Source organism: Dasypus novemcinctus, chromosome 2, assembly GCF_030445035.2.
Source record: "Dasypus novemcinctus isolate mDasNov1 chromosome 2, mDasNov1.1.hap2, whole genome shotgun sequence".
In the NCBI taxonomy this organism is placed as follows: domain Eukaryota; kingdom Metazoa; phylum Chordata; class Mammalia; order Cingulata; family Dasypodidae; genus Dasypus; species Dasypus novemcinctus.
Genome location: NC_080674.1, coordinates 198,434,423 through 198,453,185, shown reverse-complemented (window position 1 = coordinate 198,453,185; position 18,763 = coordinate 198,434,423). Strand labels below are relative to the sequence as shown.

Here is an 18,763-nt window from a genome sequence, read left to right as displayed (position 1 = left end):
GCTCACCGAGCCTGTGTGTCAGCTCGAAAAACACAGCCAGTGGGGTTAAACATGGCGCAGCAGCAAGTGCTGACCAATCCTACACACATTGCTGACATGGTTTTGAGAGCACGAAGCAGCTGGGTTAAAATTTCACCTCTGCTGATGATAGCACCACTCTGTGATGAGCATGAGAGCCGCTGGGTGTGCGCTTTGAATGGACTGTACAAACATGGGACGGGGTAACACAGGGAATCCTGAGGTGGGAGATGGACTGTGGTTAAGAGGACAAACACGAGAACGTCTTCACCTGAAGGAGAGCAAATAGACAAATACTAATACAGGGTCTTAATAATCCCGTGGGTCAGGGGAAACGCACCAAATGTAAGAGACAGGCTATACTTCGTAGTGATTTTTGTTTTCGTTTTATTTTTAGTAGTGAGTGTTTAATGACACACTTTCATCGTTTGTAACAAATATTTCACAACAATGCAAGGTACTGGTGGTGGGGTGATATATGGGAGCCCTGTATGATGATGTGCATGTTTGCTTTGTAAGTTCACAACTTATATTAGACTCTGGTAAAAAAAAAAAATTTTTTTAATGAAAATAATTTCACCTCAGCATTATCCCCACTTTTAATGAAAGAAAGCTGATGTGACTTTTTTTTTCCTTTGACAAATGTGAAAAAGGAAGCAAGAAGGCCAAGCTGAGAGACACAGGGTGGTTTTGGACTTTGCATGGAGAGTCCGTGGGAACCTGCTTCCCGGCGGTGCCATCTCAGGCACAGCGACAGCCAGCACCGCTCCTGGCCGCGGCGCCGCTCAGCCCCTCCCCAGCTCGCACGCCACGGGGAAGCCCTCACCCCTTCCGGGAAGCACCTGCCTTGAGCTGCGCACTCGGCCAGCTGCTGCCTGCCCAGCCGTGGCTCCAGACCCTCGGGGCTATTGGGGGCAGAGCTGCCCTAGGGGGCCACCGCGTCTCCCCAGCAAGTCCAGGGCCCCCCAGCCCTGCGGCTGGCCAAGGCCCCACGCGTCGCCCTCCAACTGTTCTTGCTGTGCGTCGAGCCCACTTCCCGCGACAGGCCACGGAGCCGTTTTCAACATCTGGGATGTGGACCCGGTGGCTGAGGCCCCCGCAGTGTGCCCCTTCCCGCGGCCCAGCGCCTTCCTCTGTCCTTTCTCCCCTCAAGCCCCGTCTCGGCCTGAAGCTGAGGGCCACGTGCAGCCTGCGGCTACAGATCCTTCAAGGCGGCCCCCTGCCCAGGAGCAAGGGCTAGAGAGAAAGCCCCCTGGCTGCACAGGTCCCCCGCGCCCTGCAGACCCCCAAGCCCTCAGGCTCTCCCCTGGCCTTGACCTCCGAGGGTGTCGTCCTTTCCTGTGGGCTCACCACGCACACTGGAGACGCTCGGCTCAACATTTCATCTGCCGTGCTGAGCGAGAGGGAGAGGCACAGCCGTCCAGTGTTTCCAGACAGAGTCCCGGCCTCCTGCCTCTCGAAGCAAAGCCAGAGCTCCGCCCGGGGCCTGTCGGTCACTCTTCAGTGGGCACTCGGGATGCACCTGCCGAGGCTCGCTATTACGGGAACTCCACTTTGCAGGAGGACGATGTGAGTCAGTGGTTTAAAGGGGAGAGAGAGACCCCAACCCTGGAGAGTAGATCCGATCCTCTCCTCGCTACACTTGAAAAACAGCACGGGAATGAGTCCAAAGTCCTAAGCATGACCTCCTCGGAGCCGCGGATGCAGCGCCTTTCTTGGCCCTGCGGCGGCCAGGCCCACCCCACAGGGCTGCAGAGGCCAGGCCCAGGGTGGCATTGTCCTCGCAAGATGCATCCCTGAGGGGCAAACGTGGGGGGTCAGTGTGGAGAGACAGCTGGGGGTGCACCCCGGATTCGCTGCTCCCCAGAGCAGAAGCTGGTGCAAGTGCACTTCAGGAGGGCGCGGGCTGGCTCAGGTGCAGTGTCGGTGCCCCTGTGGCAGTGTGCGTGTCATGTGAGTACGTGTGGCTTGTGTGCTTGCAGTGTGGGTGAGCACGGGGCACGTGCATGCGGCACGTGCATGGACCTGTGGGTAAGTGTGCTTCAGTGGGTGTGCGCCTGCTGTGTGTGGCATGGTGGGTATGCCGTCTCTGAGTGTGCGACGTGTGCCTGTGTGTACATGTGGCGCGTGTGTGCGCACAGTGTGGGTGTGTGTACGAGCACTGAGTACAGTGCAGACGGCAAGGGTGTGCACACTCAGCCTCCCCGTGAGGCAGCGGGGAGAGCCAGCCTTCCAGACACGTGGACACAACCCCCCCAGTTCCTGCCCCAGCCTCAGTGCTCCACGGCCCCCACAGAGGCTGATTTTCAAGCACGCTACGCGTGGGGCATAGGGAGCCCAGGAGCAGGCCCCGAAGCCCCCTCCTCACCACTCCAGGACCCAGCACAGGCGTGCCCACCTCGCCCTGCGGCCCCAGTGGACCCCGTGTAAGCCCACACGCCCCAGAGGCCGAAGGCCAAGCCTCGGGGCCCCCGGGGCTCGGCCCCATCGGGGTCTCCAGGGGCAGGTGCAGCGGCGAGGAGCACCCCCAGACGCCAGCTGCAGGGTGTGCGGCGCCGGCCCCGCAGGCCCGTGTGAGGCAGGGGCCGGCACGGCGGAGTCACTTGGCAGCCCTGGGCCACCAGGCGGGCACGGAGGCGGTCACGGCCACCCGGCCGCCCTCGGAGGTCTGGATGTGCAGGGGCCCCCTGATCCTCTCCGACTGCAGCAGGGCCAGCCCCACGTCGCCCTCGCCTGCCCGGAACTTGCCAGCCGCCTTCCCCGACGCGGCCAGGACGGCGGTGCCCGGCGCCACGCCGGCCGCGGGGAGCGGGCCCGAGAGCCGCACAGGGAAGAGGCGCTTGCGGATGACGCCCGTGTGGTGGGTGCGGGCGGTCAGCTCCTGGCCGATGTAGCAGCCCTTGGTGAAGCTGACGCCGTTCATGAAGGCCAGGTTGGACTCCAGGGGCAGGGCCACGCCCGGCGGCAGGTCGCGGGGGCCCTCGGGCACTCCTGCGGAGACGGGACAGGTGGGTGAGCCTTCCTGCAGGGCCGCGGAGGGGAGGGAAGGGGCCCTCGGGGACTCCTGCGGAGACGGGACAGGTGGGTGGGCAAGGCGGCTCGCCTTCCCGCAGGGCCGCGTGGGGGGGGCCTTGGGGACTCCTGCAGAGACGGGACAGGTAGGTGAACAAGGAGGCTCGCCTTCCCGCAGGGCCACGGAGGGGAGGGAAGGGGGGCCTCGGGCACTGCTGCGGAGACGGGACAGGTGGGTGAGCATGGCGGCTCGCCTTCCTACAGGGCCGCGGGGGGGCCCTCGGGGACTCCTGCGGAGACGGGACAGGTGGGTGGGCAAGGAGGCTCGCCTTCCTACAGGGCCGCGGAGGGGGGGCCTCAGGGACTCCTGCGGAGACGGGGGCAGGTGGGTGAGCATGGCGGCTCGCCTTCCTACAGGGCCGCGGTGGGGAGGGAAGGGGGGCCTCGGAGACTCCTGCGGAGATGGGGGCAGGTGGGTGAGCATGGCGGCTCGCCTTCCTACAGGGCCGCAGAGGGGGGGCCTCAGGGACTCCTGCGGAGACGGGGGCAGGTAGGTGAGTGCTGCGGCTCGCCTTCCCACAGGGCCGCGGGGTGTGGGGAGCTCAGGGCACGTCGGGGCCCTGCTCGGGCCCTGCCCTCCGCCACCAGCCTGGCCCGGCACACACAGGGGACGGTGGCTGTGCAGGACCGCTGGCCTGGCCCCAGACCCCTCACAACACCTCATCCTGGACACCGAGCACCCGACCGCTGTCGCCCCTGGGGCAGGCCCGGTGCCCCAGTCCCACCGCGCCGGGGAACCCTGCGCCTCACCTCCTGTTCACGGCACCCTCCCCTCCAGGCCGGGGCCAAACGACCTGCAAATACCCTTCCGGCGGGGGGGGGGGACAGGAAACACCCCCTCTCGAGTGTGGTCATCAGCCGAGCGGACGGCCAGACCCATCGTGACTACGGCCTCCCAGCCAACGTCCCCTTCAGGCCCCGCTGCCTGGCCCGCGACATTTCTGCACACGGCTCACAGGGCAGCGCCCCGCACACCGGGCCGAGCCCAGGCTGGCCGGCTTCCACTGTTCGTTTCGGAAGCCGAGGCAGCTTGGGGCGGCAGCAGAGGGCGGGGGCTCGGCAGACCCCGCAGGCCCGCTCGGGGCCGGGCCGTCTGCAGCCTCCGCCAGGCCCGCCGGGCTCTGTGGCGCTGGCCCGACGCACACCGGCCGCTCGCCCAGGGCCCGCCCGCCCCCGCGGCCCGCCACGCGGCAGGCTCTGCGCCTTACCTTGCCGGTACCGGTGCCGGTGGTAGGCGCGGGGCTCGCCGGGCCGGCCGCCGGGCACCAGGGCCAGGGCCGGGGCCGCCCGCGGCGTGAGGAACCGCCAGCCCATGCAGGTGGCCCTGGGGTCGCGGGCGAGGACCGAGGCCCCCTCCACCTTCTCCTGCAGGGGCCCGGCCGCGGCGGCGGGGAGCAGCGCCCACACGCTCAGCTCCAGGCAGGGCTCCACCACCACCTGCCGCCGGATCCTGTAGAGAAGCAGGTGCTTCTGCAGGGCATCCGACACGGCGCCGTCACACTCCAGGAGGAAGCTGGCTGCCTCCTGCTCGTGCTCGTGGAGCCTGAGGGTGAAAGAAGGGGCACGTGGGAGATGGCGAGGGCGCGCACCCGGCCTCTGCGCCCCGCCCGTGTCTGCGCAGCACGCTCCATGCACGTGGCGCCGGGTCAGGCAGGAGAGGCACCCCAGGGAGCAGCCGACAGGCACGCTGGGGCGCATCTGGACCCAGGGAGGTGCCTGGGCGGGGCCGGCCCCACGTGAGGCTCCAGCGAGTGTGGGGTCGGGGTGCAGGTGGGGGCTGAATCGCGGTCAGCGGGGCCGGCTCGAGGCTGGCTGTTGCATTAGGCGCTGTGCTCTGTGTGGCGGCCACAGAGACGGGAGGCCGCCATGGCCGCCCCAGGCCCGCTCACTCAGGGGGTCTGGCAGCTGTGCTGGTGGTCAAGAGGCCAAAGGAACAGCAGCTGGATCTCCCTGGGAGGGGGGAGAAGCCAGAGAGATGGAGGAGGGCACCTGGCCGGGGCAGCAGGCACGAGGGGGCGCGTGGCAGGTGGAGAGCCCTGAGAGGCCACCCACCTCAAGGTGGGGCAGGCAGGCAGGAGGGCCTGCATTCCCGAGGCTCCAGGCTGCTGAGGCTCTGGAGAGCGCCAAGGGGGCGCAACGTGGACACTGGACAGAGCACGTGGGCCGTGGGGCTGGTGTGCCCGAGGGGGTCTCCACAGGCACAGATGGACGACACGGGGGCCGTGGGGCTGGAGTGCCCGAGGGGGTCTCCACAGGCACAGATGGACGACACGGGGGCCGTGGGGCTGGAGTGCCCGAGGGGGTCTCCACAGGCACAGATGGACGACACGGGGGCCGTGGGGCTGGAGTGCCCGAGGGGGTCTCCACAGGCACAGATGGACGACACATGGGCCGTGGGGCTGGTGTGCCCGAGGGGGTCTCCACAGGCACAGATGGACGACACGGGGACATGGGGGCAGGGACGGTGGGGGGTGCGCACGGGCGCTCAGAATCGCCCTCGCCTGCGCTCAGGCATCCCCCAGCCAGGGCCGCAGGGGGGCCCGCTTGTCAGGCCTGGGTCAGGAGGGGCGTCTGTCCACAGGGCGGTCTCCAGCAGGCAGTCGGAGGCTGCTGAGGAGCTCACAGGAGGAGCTGGGCAGGAGCAGAGACTGAGCTTGACCACACCCTGCACAGGGCAGGAGCCCCCACCTAGGGCACGGAGCCCCCCGAGCCTCTCCCCAGGTAGGAAAGGGGTAAATCCCCTCTGGAGATGCCACTCACCCCAGAGAATACCGGAACCCTAAGGGCTGGGGAGAGGCCACTGCAGTGCCTGGTCAGGAGAGTCTCTGTCCCCAACCCAGAACGACAAGAGGCTGAAGTTGAGGAAAGACAGAGCCCAAAGGAGAGGCTGGCGCGCAGGGAACAGAGGGAGGAGTGACACATCACTCCGAAATGGCAGCGGAGCACCCCTTAAAACTACAGAGGAAGCTATTTCAAAAAGAAGAATCGGAACATAAAGAAGTCCTTTGAGACTAAAAAAAAGAAAAAAGCTACAATATAAACTCTAACAGAACGCAACAAAGTTGGGGAGATCTGACAGAAAGAGAGACAAAAAAAGAAAGCAAAAAAACAAGGCAGAGAATCAATCCAAAAATTTAAATATCCTCCTAACAAGAACTCCAAAATAAGCAGAGAAAATGTTGAGTAGAAGGGGAAACGGGCAAAAAAATAACACAAGGAAACTGCCCAGAGTTAAAGGGTGTGAGTCTCCGTCAGTTTTTAAAGATCCATGCTGAAGCATATTGTTTCAAAATTCCAGCATTCATGGGATACCTACTGAACTTTGAGAACAATCAAAATGGTTTCATTTCTTATCAGCAGCAACACATACAGGAAGACAACCGAGCGGTGCCCTCAAGACTTGAAGGAAAATTATTCACAGCCTTGAACTCTATACCCAGATGTATTAATCAGCTAACAGTATATACTCAGGAGACCTGAATCTCTGGACTGTCCATGTGACAGCCAGGCCCTGAGCCTCAGCAGACTTGCAACTCCTACCCTCTGGTTCGTTGGACTTACCCAGATCAGCTAACAGGGAGGTGAAGAGGATCAGCCACAACACCAGAGAGCTGAGAGTGCCTGCAACTGCAGGCAGGAGAATTGCATCCATCACCCAAGTGGAATCTGAGCCCCCTCTCAATATAGAGGTGGAGTGGACACAGCCATCCCAGGGTCCACAGGACGGAGGAATAGAGTATGGATTAGAGTTGACTCGCTGGTGTTTTGCTGGAGAACTACTGTGATTAGTAAGGGAAGAAATTGTAGCATTGATGTGGAGAAAGTGGCCACAGTAGCTGCTGAGGGTAGGGAGAGGGAAGAAGAGATATGATGGGGGGCATTTTCAGGACTTGGAGCTGTCGTGGGTGGTACTGCAGGGACAGATGCTGGACATTGTGTGTCCTGCCATGGCCCACTGGGTGGACTGGGGGAGAGTGAAAACACAGTGTAGACCACTATCCATGTGATGCACCAGTGCTCCAAAGTGTATTCTCCAGGTGCAGTGGGTGTGCCGCAATGATGGAAGAGGTTGTTGGTGCGGGAGGAGTGGGGTAGGGGGTGGGGGCCTCATATTGTTTGAATGTAACATTTAAAAAGTTAATTAAAAAAATAATAATTTTTTTAAAAATGAAGGAAAAAAAGAAAACCAACAAAAAAATGGAAGAAAGGAAGAAAGGAAGAAAGGAAGAAAGGAAGAAAGGAAGAAAGGAAGAAAGGAAGAAAGGAAGAAAGAAAGAAAGAAAGAAAGAAAGAAAGAAAGAAAGAAAGAAAGAAAGAAAGAAAGAAAGAAAGAAAGAAAGAAAGAAAGAAAAAGAAAGAAAGAAAGAAAGAAAGGGGTGCTGATGCAAAATACTAGAAATTGTTGGTTTTTACCAAGGGTATTTACTTGGGGCAGGAGCTCAGATACCAGGCATAAAGCATAAGTTACTTCCCTCACCAAAGTCTGTTTGGAGCAAGATGGCTGCTGATGTCAGCGAGGGCTCAGGCTTCCTGGGTTCCTATGTTCCTGGGCTTGCTTTTCTCTGGCTTCAGGGTTCCTTCCTTTCTGGGGATGGCTTCTCTTTCCTCTGTGTGCCGACTTCCCAGGGCTCCAGCTTAAGTCTTCAGCATCAAACTCCAATATCAGAACTTCAAACTGGGAACCCTCACCTCTGTCCTTGGCCATGCCTTTATTCTGTGAGTCCCTGCCCACCAAGGGGTGGGGACTGGGAGGGGAGTCACGGCCCTCTTCATAACTCAGTCACGCCCAGGTACAGATCAGATTACAAACATAATCCAACATTTCTTTTTGGAATTCAAGAATAATATCAAACTGCTACACTAGATAAGCATGAGGGTGGAATAAAAATATTTTGAGACATTCAAAGTCTCAAAGTTAAGTGCATTTTTTCTTAAAAGGCTACTAGAAAATGTTCCAGGAAAACAGAAAAGCAGTAAAGGGAACAGCCAGTATAAGAATTGAGTACAATGCCTAAGGGGAGAAGGGGAGGCAGAGATTGACAGACAGACTGAAGGAGGGGTAACACCAGGAGAAATGTTAAATTTTCTGATGTTTGAGCATTCAAGAAATGTTTATGGACAAACCTGATGGAAACAATTAAAAAGCAGTAGATAGAAAACTATGTAAAGAAAAAAGAAAGGCAATTACGAACTCAAGGTCAATTAAAAGTTGCACAAGAAAGAAAATACAGTAACACTACTTATCACAGTAGGAAATGATGTTTACATACTGTGGAGCAAAACCAGTGACCATGGGTTTCACTAGACACCAGGAAATAACTGTTGGGAGGATGGAGAAGAAGTTGGAACATTGCAAAGAGTGGGCACTCACAGGCACTTACATTCCATAAGTTGCCACATAATGTCAACAATCAGATAAACTGGGAAATGGGAACATAAGCAGACCGTTTAGAAATATGGAGTTAAAATGCCAGAAGAACTAGCTAGAATGGCTAAAAGATACTTCCTCCAAAAAGCACATGGAAAGATGCTCAACGTCATTTGTTAGAGAAATATAAATTAAACCACAATGGGATATGCCTACATAACAATCAATACAGCTAATAAAAATGTTTAAATAAGGACAAAACTGAATGCTGGTGAGGATGTAGAGAAAATGGATCCCTCATACACTACCAAGAATGCCACTCAGGGTATTAGTTTGGTAGTTTCTTTAAAAACGAAGCAGGCGAGCGACCTGACCAAGATGGCGGAGTAAGACGCTCCAGGGTTCTGTGCCCCAGGGACGTTTTGAACAACAAGAGGACGGACAGAACCATTTTTCTCAGCACTCCAGAAAAGAGTTAAAGGGTTGTAGTAAGAGGGTGAGCAATGAATTTAAAAATAAAAAATAAAAATAAAAAAGAAGGCAATTTAAAAGCAGTGGGAGAACTCCCGGCATCTTTGCAGGCCTCCCCACACATTCTCCCTCACCCAGGGCAGAGCTGCACCTGCACAACCAGTGCAGGTCACTGCTCCCAGTGCCAGAAGACGCAGAGCAACCCTTCTGCACATCGGAGGGTGCATGCGTCTCTAGGTTACTCTCCTGGTCACGTCTGAAGGGGTGAGCCAGGACACTGGTCACTGGCTTGCCATCCAGAACTCGCCCTGCACGTGGAAGGGGCTCACAGGGCGCCAAAACACTACATAAAAATAAACGAATCCCAGTCGCCTAGGGAAAAGGATTACTGGCTTTAAGACATACAGTACAGCACCTGGGACTGGAAGAAAGACTATTTCCTAGGGGAAAAGGCACATTTAGATCTATGTAAAACAAGGGAATTCCTAAGACTCGTACACATGCCCAGAAAAGACCAGGGAGGGCCCCGTGCTTTCACCTTAAGCTGCTCCTTAGACTCACTGTTAGGTTGGCTGAACTCTGAAGGAAATCACTCACACGGTACTATCTTCAAAGCCTGGGAAAAGTGTTTCCCTGTTCCTTTTTTCTTTTGTTAGCTCCTGGAATTCCAAGAAATCTCTATCTTAACACCACCTGTATACAAATTAAAGGACCAGAGACCTCAGTGACTAAATTCCCAGAGACAACATGTTAAAATCCTAAAATGCCCAGTATGCAACAATATTATAAGACATACAAAGAAATAGGAAATGATGGCCCATGCAAAGGAGCAAAAGAAAGACGGGACAGAGAACATACCAGACAAAGACTTTAAAAAATGATCTTACTCTCAAAGAACTAAAGAAAAACACAAAGAAATAAAGGAAATCAGGAAATCGACAGAAATACCAAAGCCATTGACCACAATAACTGAAATTTTTTTTTAAATCTCTAAAAGGATTCAACGGCAGATTGGAGCTGGGCGAAGAATCAGTGAACCTGAGGCTAACACAACTGAAATTATTCAGTCTGAGGAGCAGAAAGAAAAAAGAATAAAATGAATGGGTAAAGGGTACACAGGACGTCCTTGTACATTTTCCTGCAGTCTTCCTGTGACTCTCTAATTGTTTCAAAATCATAAGGGGAAAAAAGGAGCTGCCTCAGAGGAACACAAATACGTGGTGGGGAGGAGGCAAGCAGTGGACAAGAATTTTTCATCAGCCTTTTAGCGTGATAAGATGTTTTTAAATCATGTGTGTGTGTTATTTTGATTTTTTAAAACTTCAGTGAAGACAGGGTGATCCACACTGTGAAACATGAGGGAGCAGTCCTGTAAGATGCTTACCCTGGCTCCTAGGAGGCCCGGGGACCTCGGCAATGGGCGCAGTGGAGCAGGACGGGCAGGGTCAGTGAGGCCTGCGGTACGGGGACGGTGGCTGCCACTCCTTCCAGATCCCTGGCTGTCGGGCAAGGAACTAGGGCGAGACTGGACAGAAGGCCAGGCTGTGAGGAGCTTCTGTTGGATTTTAAACGGGGGGAAAAGACAGCAGAACTCACGTGGATATGGAGATGAGCAGGAGGGAATCCAAGTGCAGCAGCAGGAGAGGTGGAGGGAGGAGGAGAGGGCAGGGGCAGGAGGGGCCAGGACCCGGAGGGGAAGGCCAAGAGCCCCGAGGACCCACGGGAGCAGGCCAGAGACCCTCCACGGGGCACCTGGCCACGGGGGTGGGGCTGCTGCCTCCCCCGAGGAGGAGCCCAGGAAAGAACGGCGAGAAAGACCCAGAGAGGAGCTCTGCAATTAGATGAGAAGGACCCAAAGGGCAGGGGGCCATGGTCATGGCGAATGACGGGACGGCTTGCCGGGCGGGGCCACGCTGGAAGTACCCGGGAAAGGCTGGGCAGGGACAGACACGGTGGGGGTGGGGAGGGAGGCTGGCATCAGGCGGTCGCTGGTGGAGTGTGCGGCGCGGGCCAGGACGTGGCCAGGAGAACGGCCCAGACCACGGGAGACCAAAGAGCCCGCCCAGTGAGGTGAGGGCTCCACGAGGCCCGGGGCAGGGCCCCAGCTGACTGAGAGACAGGGCCTCCCCAGGGCTCCTCCCCTGCTTTGCCGCACCCCCCAGGTCTCGCTGACGGGGCACGTGTTCTCGTGGGGCTCCAGCTGTGGTGAGGGCCATCAGGCCCGATTCTGGATTCCACCCGTTGCCAAGTCCAAAATGATGGCAGCACTGAGTGATACGCTGCTCATGACCGCCCACATGTGGGCCCCCTGGGGACCTGACAAGGGGGTCCCCAGGCTCCCCGCCCCTCAACTAGCCCTTTCTCCTCCCGGTGAAGGTCCAGCAGCAACTCCACGGCAGGTGGTGACTGGGGCTCCCCCCTGCCTGGTTGTTCAGAATGACCTGCTAAGCCGGTCTCCAGGGCAGGCTGCACAACTCCCACCTGGACATCTGGCTGGAAGCACGCTGCTGAGGGTGGGAGCTGCCCTGGGCACTGCAGAGGTTTAGCAGGTTCCCTGAGCTCTACCTCCTAGATACCAATAGTCACCACCCTCCTCCCCCAGTTGTGAAAGCCCAGTATGTCTCCAGCCTTTGCCTGATAAAATACAGGACGCACAGCTAAATTTGAATTTCTGGTAAACAAGGGATACCGTTTTAGTGATGCTGCCTCCAGATATTGCAGATAGCATACTCATACAAGAAATTAATGGCTGCTTTCTCTGAAATTGAACTGGGCATCCCGTATTTTTATTTGCTAAACCTACCTGGGGGCAGAAGTGTCCCGGGTTGAGAACCAGTGCAGGCAAGGGGCACGGCTGGGCAGTACTGGGATCAGCCACAAGGTGGCACCGCCGCCACAGGCTTCGGCGGGCCATCCCCGCTCCCAGTGCGTGAAGAAGAAAGAAAAAAGGAGCCATGGCTGGGTCCTGGCTCTAAGGCCCTCCACTTTGCCCTTGCCTCGTTCGGTGCTGACCCTCCCACTGCTCCCCTAAGCACGCCCCGTTGCTCCTGCTGCCCCCTCTGTCCTCCACCCAACCCTCTCCCCTCCTTCTGATCACCCTCTGCCAGGAAAGCTATCCAGACCAAGCAGCCAGAGCCCAGGTGGGCTCTGCCTGCAAAGCTCCTACGGCACCTGCTGCCTGCACGGAGCCTCCTACAGACAGGGACGGCAGGGATGGCCGCCTGGTACCACGAAGTAGCAGTCAGGGCACTGGAGGCATGTTTCCAGGCCTGGGGGGCAGCGGACGCCTCACAGGTAAACTGACTCTCAATTCCAGTCCCCAAAGCTAAGAAGGGTGTGTCAAGGAAACCAAAGGCGCCAAGGCCTGAAGGCACAGGTGGGCCTGGGCTCAGGGCCGTGCACCGCTGGCTAGGCGAGGGAGCTGCTGGGCGAGGGAGCTGCTGGGAGTGGGAGCAGCAGGTCCCAGCTGCCATGCCAAGAATTTTGCTTACACTCTTTCTCAAGGCACCAGGCGGCCTGCTAAAGGGTTTTTAAAGAATCATGCTGGAAAAGGGCCTTCTGGATAAATATGGGAGACAGAGAACCCACCATTAGCTCCACTGTCCCCGAATACCACAATGACAGTGAATGAATTAAAAAGATAAAAACCCTCAAGAATTAGATAACAAGGCACAGCTACGCACCTTGGAAAAACAGAAAGCAGGTGGATGGTGGCATATGACTTAGCAGAAGCCAAACAGTAAGGGTCTGTGGGGTACAGCTAAAAGCAAACTGTTCCTACAGAGTCCCCAGATCCTAGGAAGGTGGGGCAAGATATGGGGTAAAAATAGAGGAACAACCCACACATCTATGGCCAATTGCTTTTCGACAAAGGTGCCAAGTAAACTCCATGGGAAAAGAATTGTTTCTTCAACACATGGTGCTGAGAAAGCTGATGTCCAAATGCAAGAGAATGAAGGTGGACACCTACCTCTTACAAATTTACAGAAATTAACTCGAAATGGATCAAGAGCTTAACTATAAGAACTAAAACGATAAAACTCTTTGAAGGCTTGGAGGGAAATCTTCAGAACCTTGTATTAGGTAATGATACTTATATATGACACCAAAAGCATGAACAACAACAAAAATAGATAAGTGGGACTGCAAAATTGAAACCTCTGTGCATCACAGGGGATTACCAAGAAGGTGAAAAGACAACCTACAGAACGGGAGAAGGTATTTGGAACTAGCACATCTGATAAGAGATTAGTATCCAAAATATAGAAATACAACTCAACAATGAAAAGACAATCCAATTTAATAATGGGCAAAGGACTTGAATACACATTCCCCCAAAAAAGACAAATGGCCAATGAGCACATGAGAAGATGCTCAACAGTATTAGCCAGTAAGGAAATGAAATCAAAACCAGACTGAAACAATACTTCACACCCACTGGGACAATTATTATTTAAAAAATGGAAAATAACACAAGTGTTGGAAAGGATACAGAGAAAGAGGAACCTTCATTCATTGCTGGTAGGTATGTAAAATGATGCCACTGCTGCGGAAAAGTTTGGTAGGTCTTCAGAAAGTATAGAAGTATCATGTGACCTGGCAATCCCACTATTAGATATATACACAAAAGAATTGAAAGCAGTGACCCAAACAGATATTCTTACACCAAAGGTCACAGCAGCTTTATTCACAATCACCAAAATTTGGAAACAACCTAAGTGTCCATCAACAGATGCATGAATAAACAAAATGTGGTATATCCACACGGTGGAATATGATCCAGCTGTAAAAAGGAATGAAGTTCTGGTATGTGTGACAACATGGATGAACCCTGAGGACGTCCTCTTGAGTAAAATAAACCACATGCCAAAGAAAAAATATTGTATGATTTCCCTTAATAAAAAAAGAAAGCTGATGAATGGTTGCCATGGCAAGGGGGAGGGGAGAATGAGAGCTGATGCTTAATGTACTGAGTTTTTGTTTGAGGTGATGGAGAAGTTTTGTTAATGAGTGGTAGTGATGGTAGCACCATATTGTGAATGTGCCACTGAACTGTACACATGAAAATGGTTAAAATCGGAAATTATGGGTTAAATATATGTTACCGAAATAAGATTTTTAAAAAATAGGGAGACTGATTGAAGTCTGAACGGGGGCAGTTAGATTCTGGAACAGGTTGTAAAAATGTCCCCAGTCCTTCACCCCTGCCTGTACCAGGTGGCTTGGAAACTGTGATGCCCCACTCAGGCCCAGGCACACCTCCTTTGGTTAAAGGGATGTTACCAAAGGTGACGGACGCCGAGCGTGGAGCCCTGGACAGGGCCGGCGTGGTGCTGTTCTTGCTCTTGCTCCCTGAGAAGATGGGCCCGTGGCCCAGGCACCTGGCCAAAACCACCCTAGGTCGGTCAACAGTCACCGGGGCCCAGGCCTGAGGGCGAGCTGGACCAAGATCAGATGCGTTCTGCCAGCTCGCGTGTGAGCGCCCCTGAGGTGTGCGGTTGTTTGCCATCCGGCACGGCTGCGGAGGTGGAGGACTGATACAGATCCCCACGTCAGCACCCCCGTACCACATGGGCAGATGGGTTCCCCCATCCCCACAGATCTGGGGATCCCAGGCATGTGAGAATCCTAATCTCCTGAATACTCAAAGAAGACCTGTATCCTCCTTACCAGTAAGCAGGCAGCCAGGCATATCACCCCAGGAAAGAGACGACAGGGCACTGCTGGAGCAACTGAACTGCCCCAAGAGAAAGTCCTCCAGTCACAGACGCTTCAGCTATCTCCCTACAGCGAGGGCCTCCGGTCAAGTGTCACCTGTAGACCAGAACCTTACACTGCCTCTTTCAAGCAGCCGGGCATGTGAGGAAAGCCCCTAACAGAAAAGACTGTGGTCAAACCCTGTGGATAAGGGAACCCAGAAGAGGCAAACACACTGAGCGAATGAGGAAAACACCCCAACAAACTACATCCTCATAAAAGAGAAGACACTGCATCCAGGAAACAGAGCAGGATGCTCTGAGGAAGGATGTTTGAAGAGGGTAGGAAAAATGCTCTTAGCATTTGAAAGTATGAGTGTTGAAACAGAAAGTTCTGGAAAGAAAATGCAGGAAAAATGCCAGGTGGAAACAACTACGGAGAAACCAGGAAGGTACAGGGGCGTCCAGGGAAAGATGGCCCTTGACAACTCTTCCCTGCTCTGCTTCTCCCCAAAGGAGCTGCCATGAAGAGCACAAAATAGTAGGACCATAAATAAATTACCAAAAGCAACCCAAAAAGGAAAGGAGGATGACCTCAAGAAGTAAACTTCAAAAATTGTCAGACAAGAAAAGAAGTGTCTGGAGTGGAGCAGAATGGACGGAAGAGCTCAGCTCCGAAGCCCACTGCATGCACCTGAACTGGTGAGTGGATAAAATCTCAGCAACTCCTATCACCACCCTCAAACTTGAGAGAAGCAAATTGAATGGGCAGCCTCATATTTTCCCTCTTCTAACCATTGAAGAGAAATGGGAAAATAATGTGTGGGCCCGCCTCTCTCCGATGCAACTGAAGACTTTTGGGTTTCACAAAATATTATGACCACAATCCAGACGTCCATGGTGTCCCCACAGGAATGATGTATTCCCACCACCACCAGTGTCCAGTGGATATTCCCTGGCACACAATTCTTAATTAACATCTCAAAAGAGAGAGCAGAGTGGGGTGCCTGAAGTCCTCCCTCCCTTAAGCTATGCCAGGAAGGGAGTAAGTTCCCCACAGCGCCCCTCCCCTACCATTACCTCAGGCTACGGAACAGTGAGTGGCATATCAGTTTTGAGAAATGAGCTAGGAGAGCAAAACAACTGCTCTCCAAGAGAGTGGGAAGAGAGCCTCCCCTACAAATGAGAGCAAGCAGAATGCCTGGAAAGCGCAACCCAAGCCCAAGTAAACAAGAACTGTTTGGCACAGCACCTATGAGAAATACTCTACAACAGATGAAAAGGTAGGGGGAAAAAAGCTCAAGAAACAAAAGGAAATCACTTCACACTGTAGAACAACTTAAAGGAATATGAATTTCACAAAACAAGAGCTCACAGGCAAAAAGATGTAATGGGAGAATGAAAACATAAGGAAGCAAATTTGGGGACCACTTGAAACATCATTACAAGGCTAATAAATAAAAGTAAATTTAAAACAGCAATAATCAGAATCAATACAAGTGAAAAATACTGACATAAAAGCTTAAGATAATCAAAACAAGCAAATTTTGTAAAATATTTAAAATAAAGCAATTGAAAGGAAATAAATATGTATGACAGGTGATGTGCTCCCTATCCCTGAAACAGGGAGCACATAGAGACCTAAGCAGCAGTCAGCAAACTTTTTAGTCAGATAGTAAATATTTCAGGCTTGAGAGCCATATGGTCTCTACCATAGCTAGTTAACTCTGTCATTGCAAGACAATATGTAAACAAATGCGCAGGACAGTGTTCCAATAAAACTTTATTTATGAAAACAGGAAGCTGGCCTGAGGGTCTTATTTTGCTGATACCTCTAGATTCATAGAGCCCACTAGGTGTCCAGCAAAATGATATGATAAAAGATCCCAAACTAGAAATACATCACCATGACATTTCAAGCTAGCAGGGATAAAGAAAAGCTTCTAGAGAAAAAAGTTCACACTCAAAGAACTGGAACTAAGAACGGCATCAGACTTCTCAACAGAAATACCAGCAGCAAGAAAACAATGAAGTGATGCCTTCAAATTCCTCAGGGGCAATTTTCAACCTGGGATTTTACACCCAGCCAAACTACCAAGCAAACCCACCTGCAGACCTATACTGAGTCGAAAAATTCTTCTTATGTACCTCATTTCTTGAGAAGCTGCTAAAAAGAATGTGCTCTTCCAAAATAAAAGAATAAAATAAGAAAGATGAAGACAAAGATTCCAGGAATCCAAATTCACCCAGGAAAGAGATGACAGGCATTCCCAGGATGAGCTTGAAGGGGGTCTTGGACAGATTGCTTGGCAGCAGGCCAGAGGGAAACTAGTCGGGATTAGAAAGGGAAAACTCAAAGAAAAAGCAGAACTGGGGAATTATCTGCCACCACTGACTGCCTGGAATTACACTGAGGAGGTGTGGAGGGAACAGTTCAGAGAAAGGAGAGGAATGGAAACCAACACATCTAGAACCACAAGCCCTCAGGTGAAGTCCCTCTTCTGGCTTAACATTGAGCGCTGTCGACTCATAATGTCAACCCAGTCCGATTTAACCAAAAACGAATATAACTGGATATGGGGAGATTTGGGGAGGGCAAGAGGAAATTATGAAAATCCATAGAACTGCACGAGAAAAAGAGTGAACCTTAATGTAACTACAGGGCATGTTACAAATATAATTGTAACATCGTCGCATCTGAGGTAAAAGGAACCACACTAACCAAAAAAAAATGTTAATAAGGAAAACTGCGGGGCAAGGGATGTAGATGAGAACTCTGTACTTCTGCGTGATCATTCTGCAAAACTACAACCGCTCCAATAAAAAATAAACAAAACCTGACTTCATTTAATTTAAAAGTCGTGGCACAAGCATGTTACCCAGAAACACGGGGGCCGCTCTAAGGCGTCTCCTCGGGCCCACACCCCCTCCTTTTCCGCGAGGTGCAGGGCACGCGCACGCAGCGCGGGCGCGCGCCCCCCCGGGATGCGCCCCGCGCCCGCCGCCGCCGCCAGCCGCTCTCACCTGTACAGAATGACGTCATAGAGCGTCCGGCCCTGGACGTTGAGGAAGTGGGCGTAGCCCGCGCGAGTCGGAGGCGGGACCGCCGCGTCCCCAGGCCCAGGAAGCGGCAGCTCATTGGTCAACAGCCCCAAGAGAAAAGGCGCTGAGTCCGGCCCGCGCACGCGCAACAAAGCGCGCTCGCCGAGCGGAAAGCAGGTCCATCCTGCGCCGAGGGCGCTGTCGCCGCCTTGACGGTCAGGACCGTGACCGAGGCGGCGCCCTGAGGCCGCGCACAGTCGCCAGCCCCAGGCGGAGCCGCCGCGGCCCGGAGTCAGGCCCCGAAGCAGCGCCGCGGCCGCCATCTTGGGCAGTAGTGAGGGTGGCCGGGAAGAGACGGCCCGAGGGGCAGCGCCCCTTCGAGCTACGCCACAGCGGCCCCTGGCGGCGACCGCCGGAGAGCGGCGCGGGGCCTCAGCCTGTCCTTCGAGCCGCGGGCCTGACGGCTCCGCCCCTTCGCTCTGCGGTCTCCTGCATCCCCCGCGTAAACTCTAGCCTCGGTCGGGACCACCGTGCCTGGCTCGTGAACGCTGGGCCCCTCTGTCGCTGAAACCTTCCCGCTAGCTTGCAAACCTGCAGTTATTAGTTCATCTTAAGACGTGTTCTTTGTACCCTGACTCCCCATCACTTCCTGCCCCCAATATTTTGCTCCTCTTTCCACCGAAACTTGGAGAGCGCTTCTGTGCCATCTTTAATTTCTGCATTCTTAACCTTTTCTTTAAGTAAACTTTATTTCAACTTCAAAAAATAAAATAGACAAAAGGCATTTTACCAAATTTTGAAAGCAATCACGCGAAAAAATTCTGTCCAAGCACATTTATCTTATCTAAACCTAAAAGCAAACTCAATAGTTTCTCCAGTCAGATGAACAGAGTGTTTCAGTGACATGACCAAGGTCTCCTTGTTGATGTAGAAAATTCCTTCATTTTCATCCTTTCTTCTTTAAAATAACTTTTTATCTTAGTAATACACATAGCTGAATAGATTCCATTTTAACCACTTTCAAGTGTACCACTCAGCAGTGTTAATTAGATTCACAATATTGTACCACTATCCCTATCACCCGTTACCCAAATTT

The 18,763-nt window shown here is 53.8% G+C and overlaps 1 protein-coding gene across 1 annotated transcript; it reads right to left on the bottom strand.

Annotated features, from left to right (window-relative positions):
- Positions 1-388: 388 nt before the first annotated feature.
- Positions 389-17,990, bottom strand: IBA57 (iron-sulfur cluster assembly factor IBA57). Its single transcript, XM_004466882.3, has 3 exons — positions 17,650-17,990; positions 4,299-4,633; positions 389-3,009 (listed from the first exon to the last, which is right to left on the bottom strand). The coding sequence occupies exons 1-3, from the start codon at positions 17,988-17,990 to the stop codon at positions 2,618-2,620; spliced, it is 1,068 nt and encodes a 355-aa protein (XP_004466939.2). The 3' UTR covers positions 389-2,617.
- Positions 17,991-18,763: the final 773 nt, after the last annotated feature.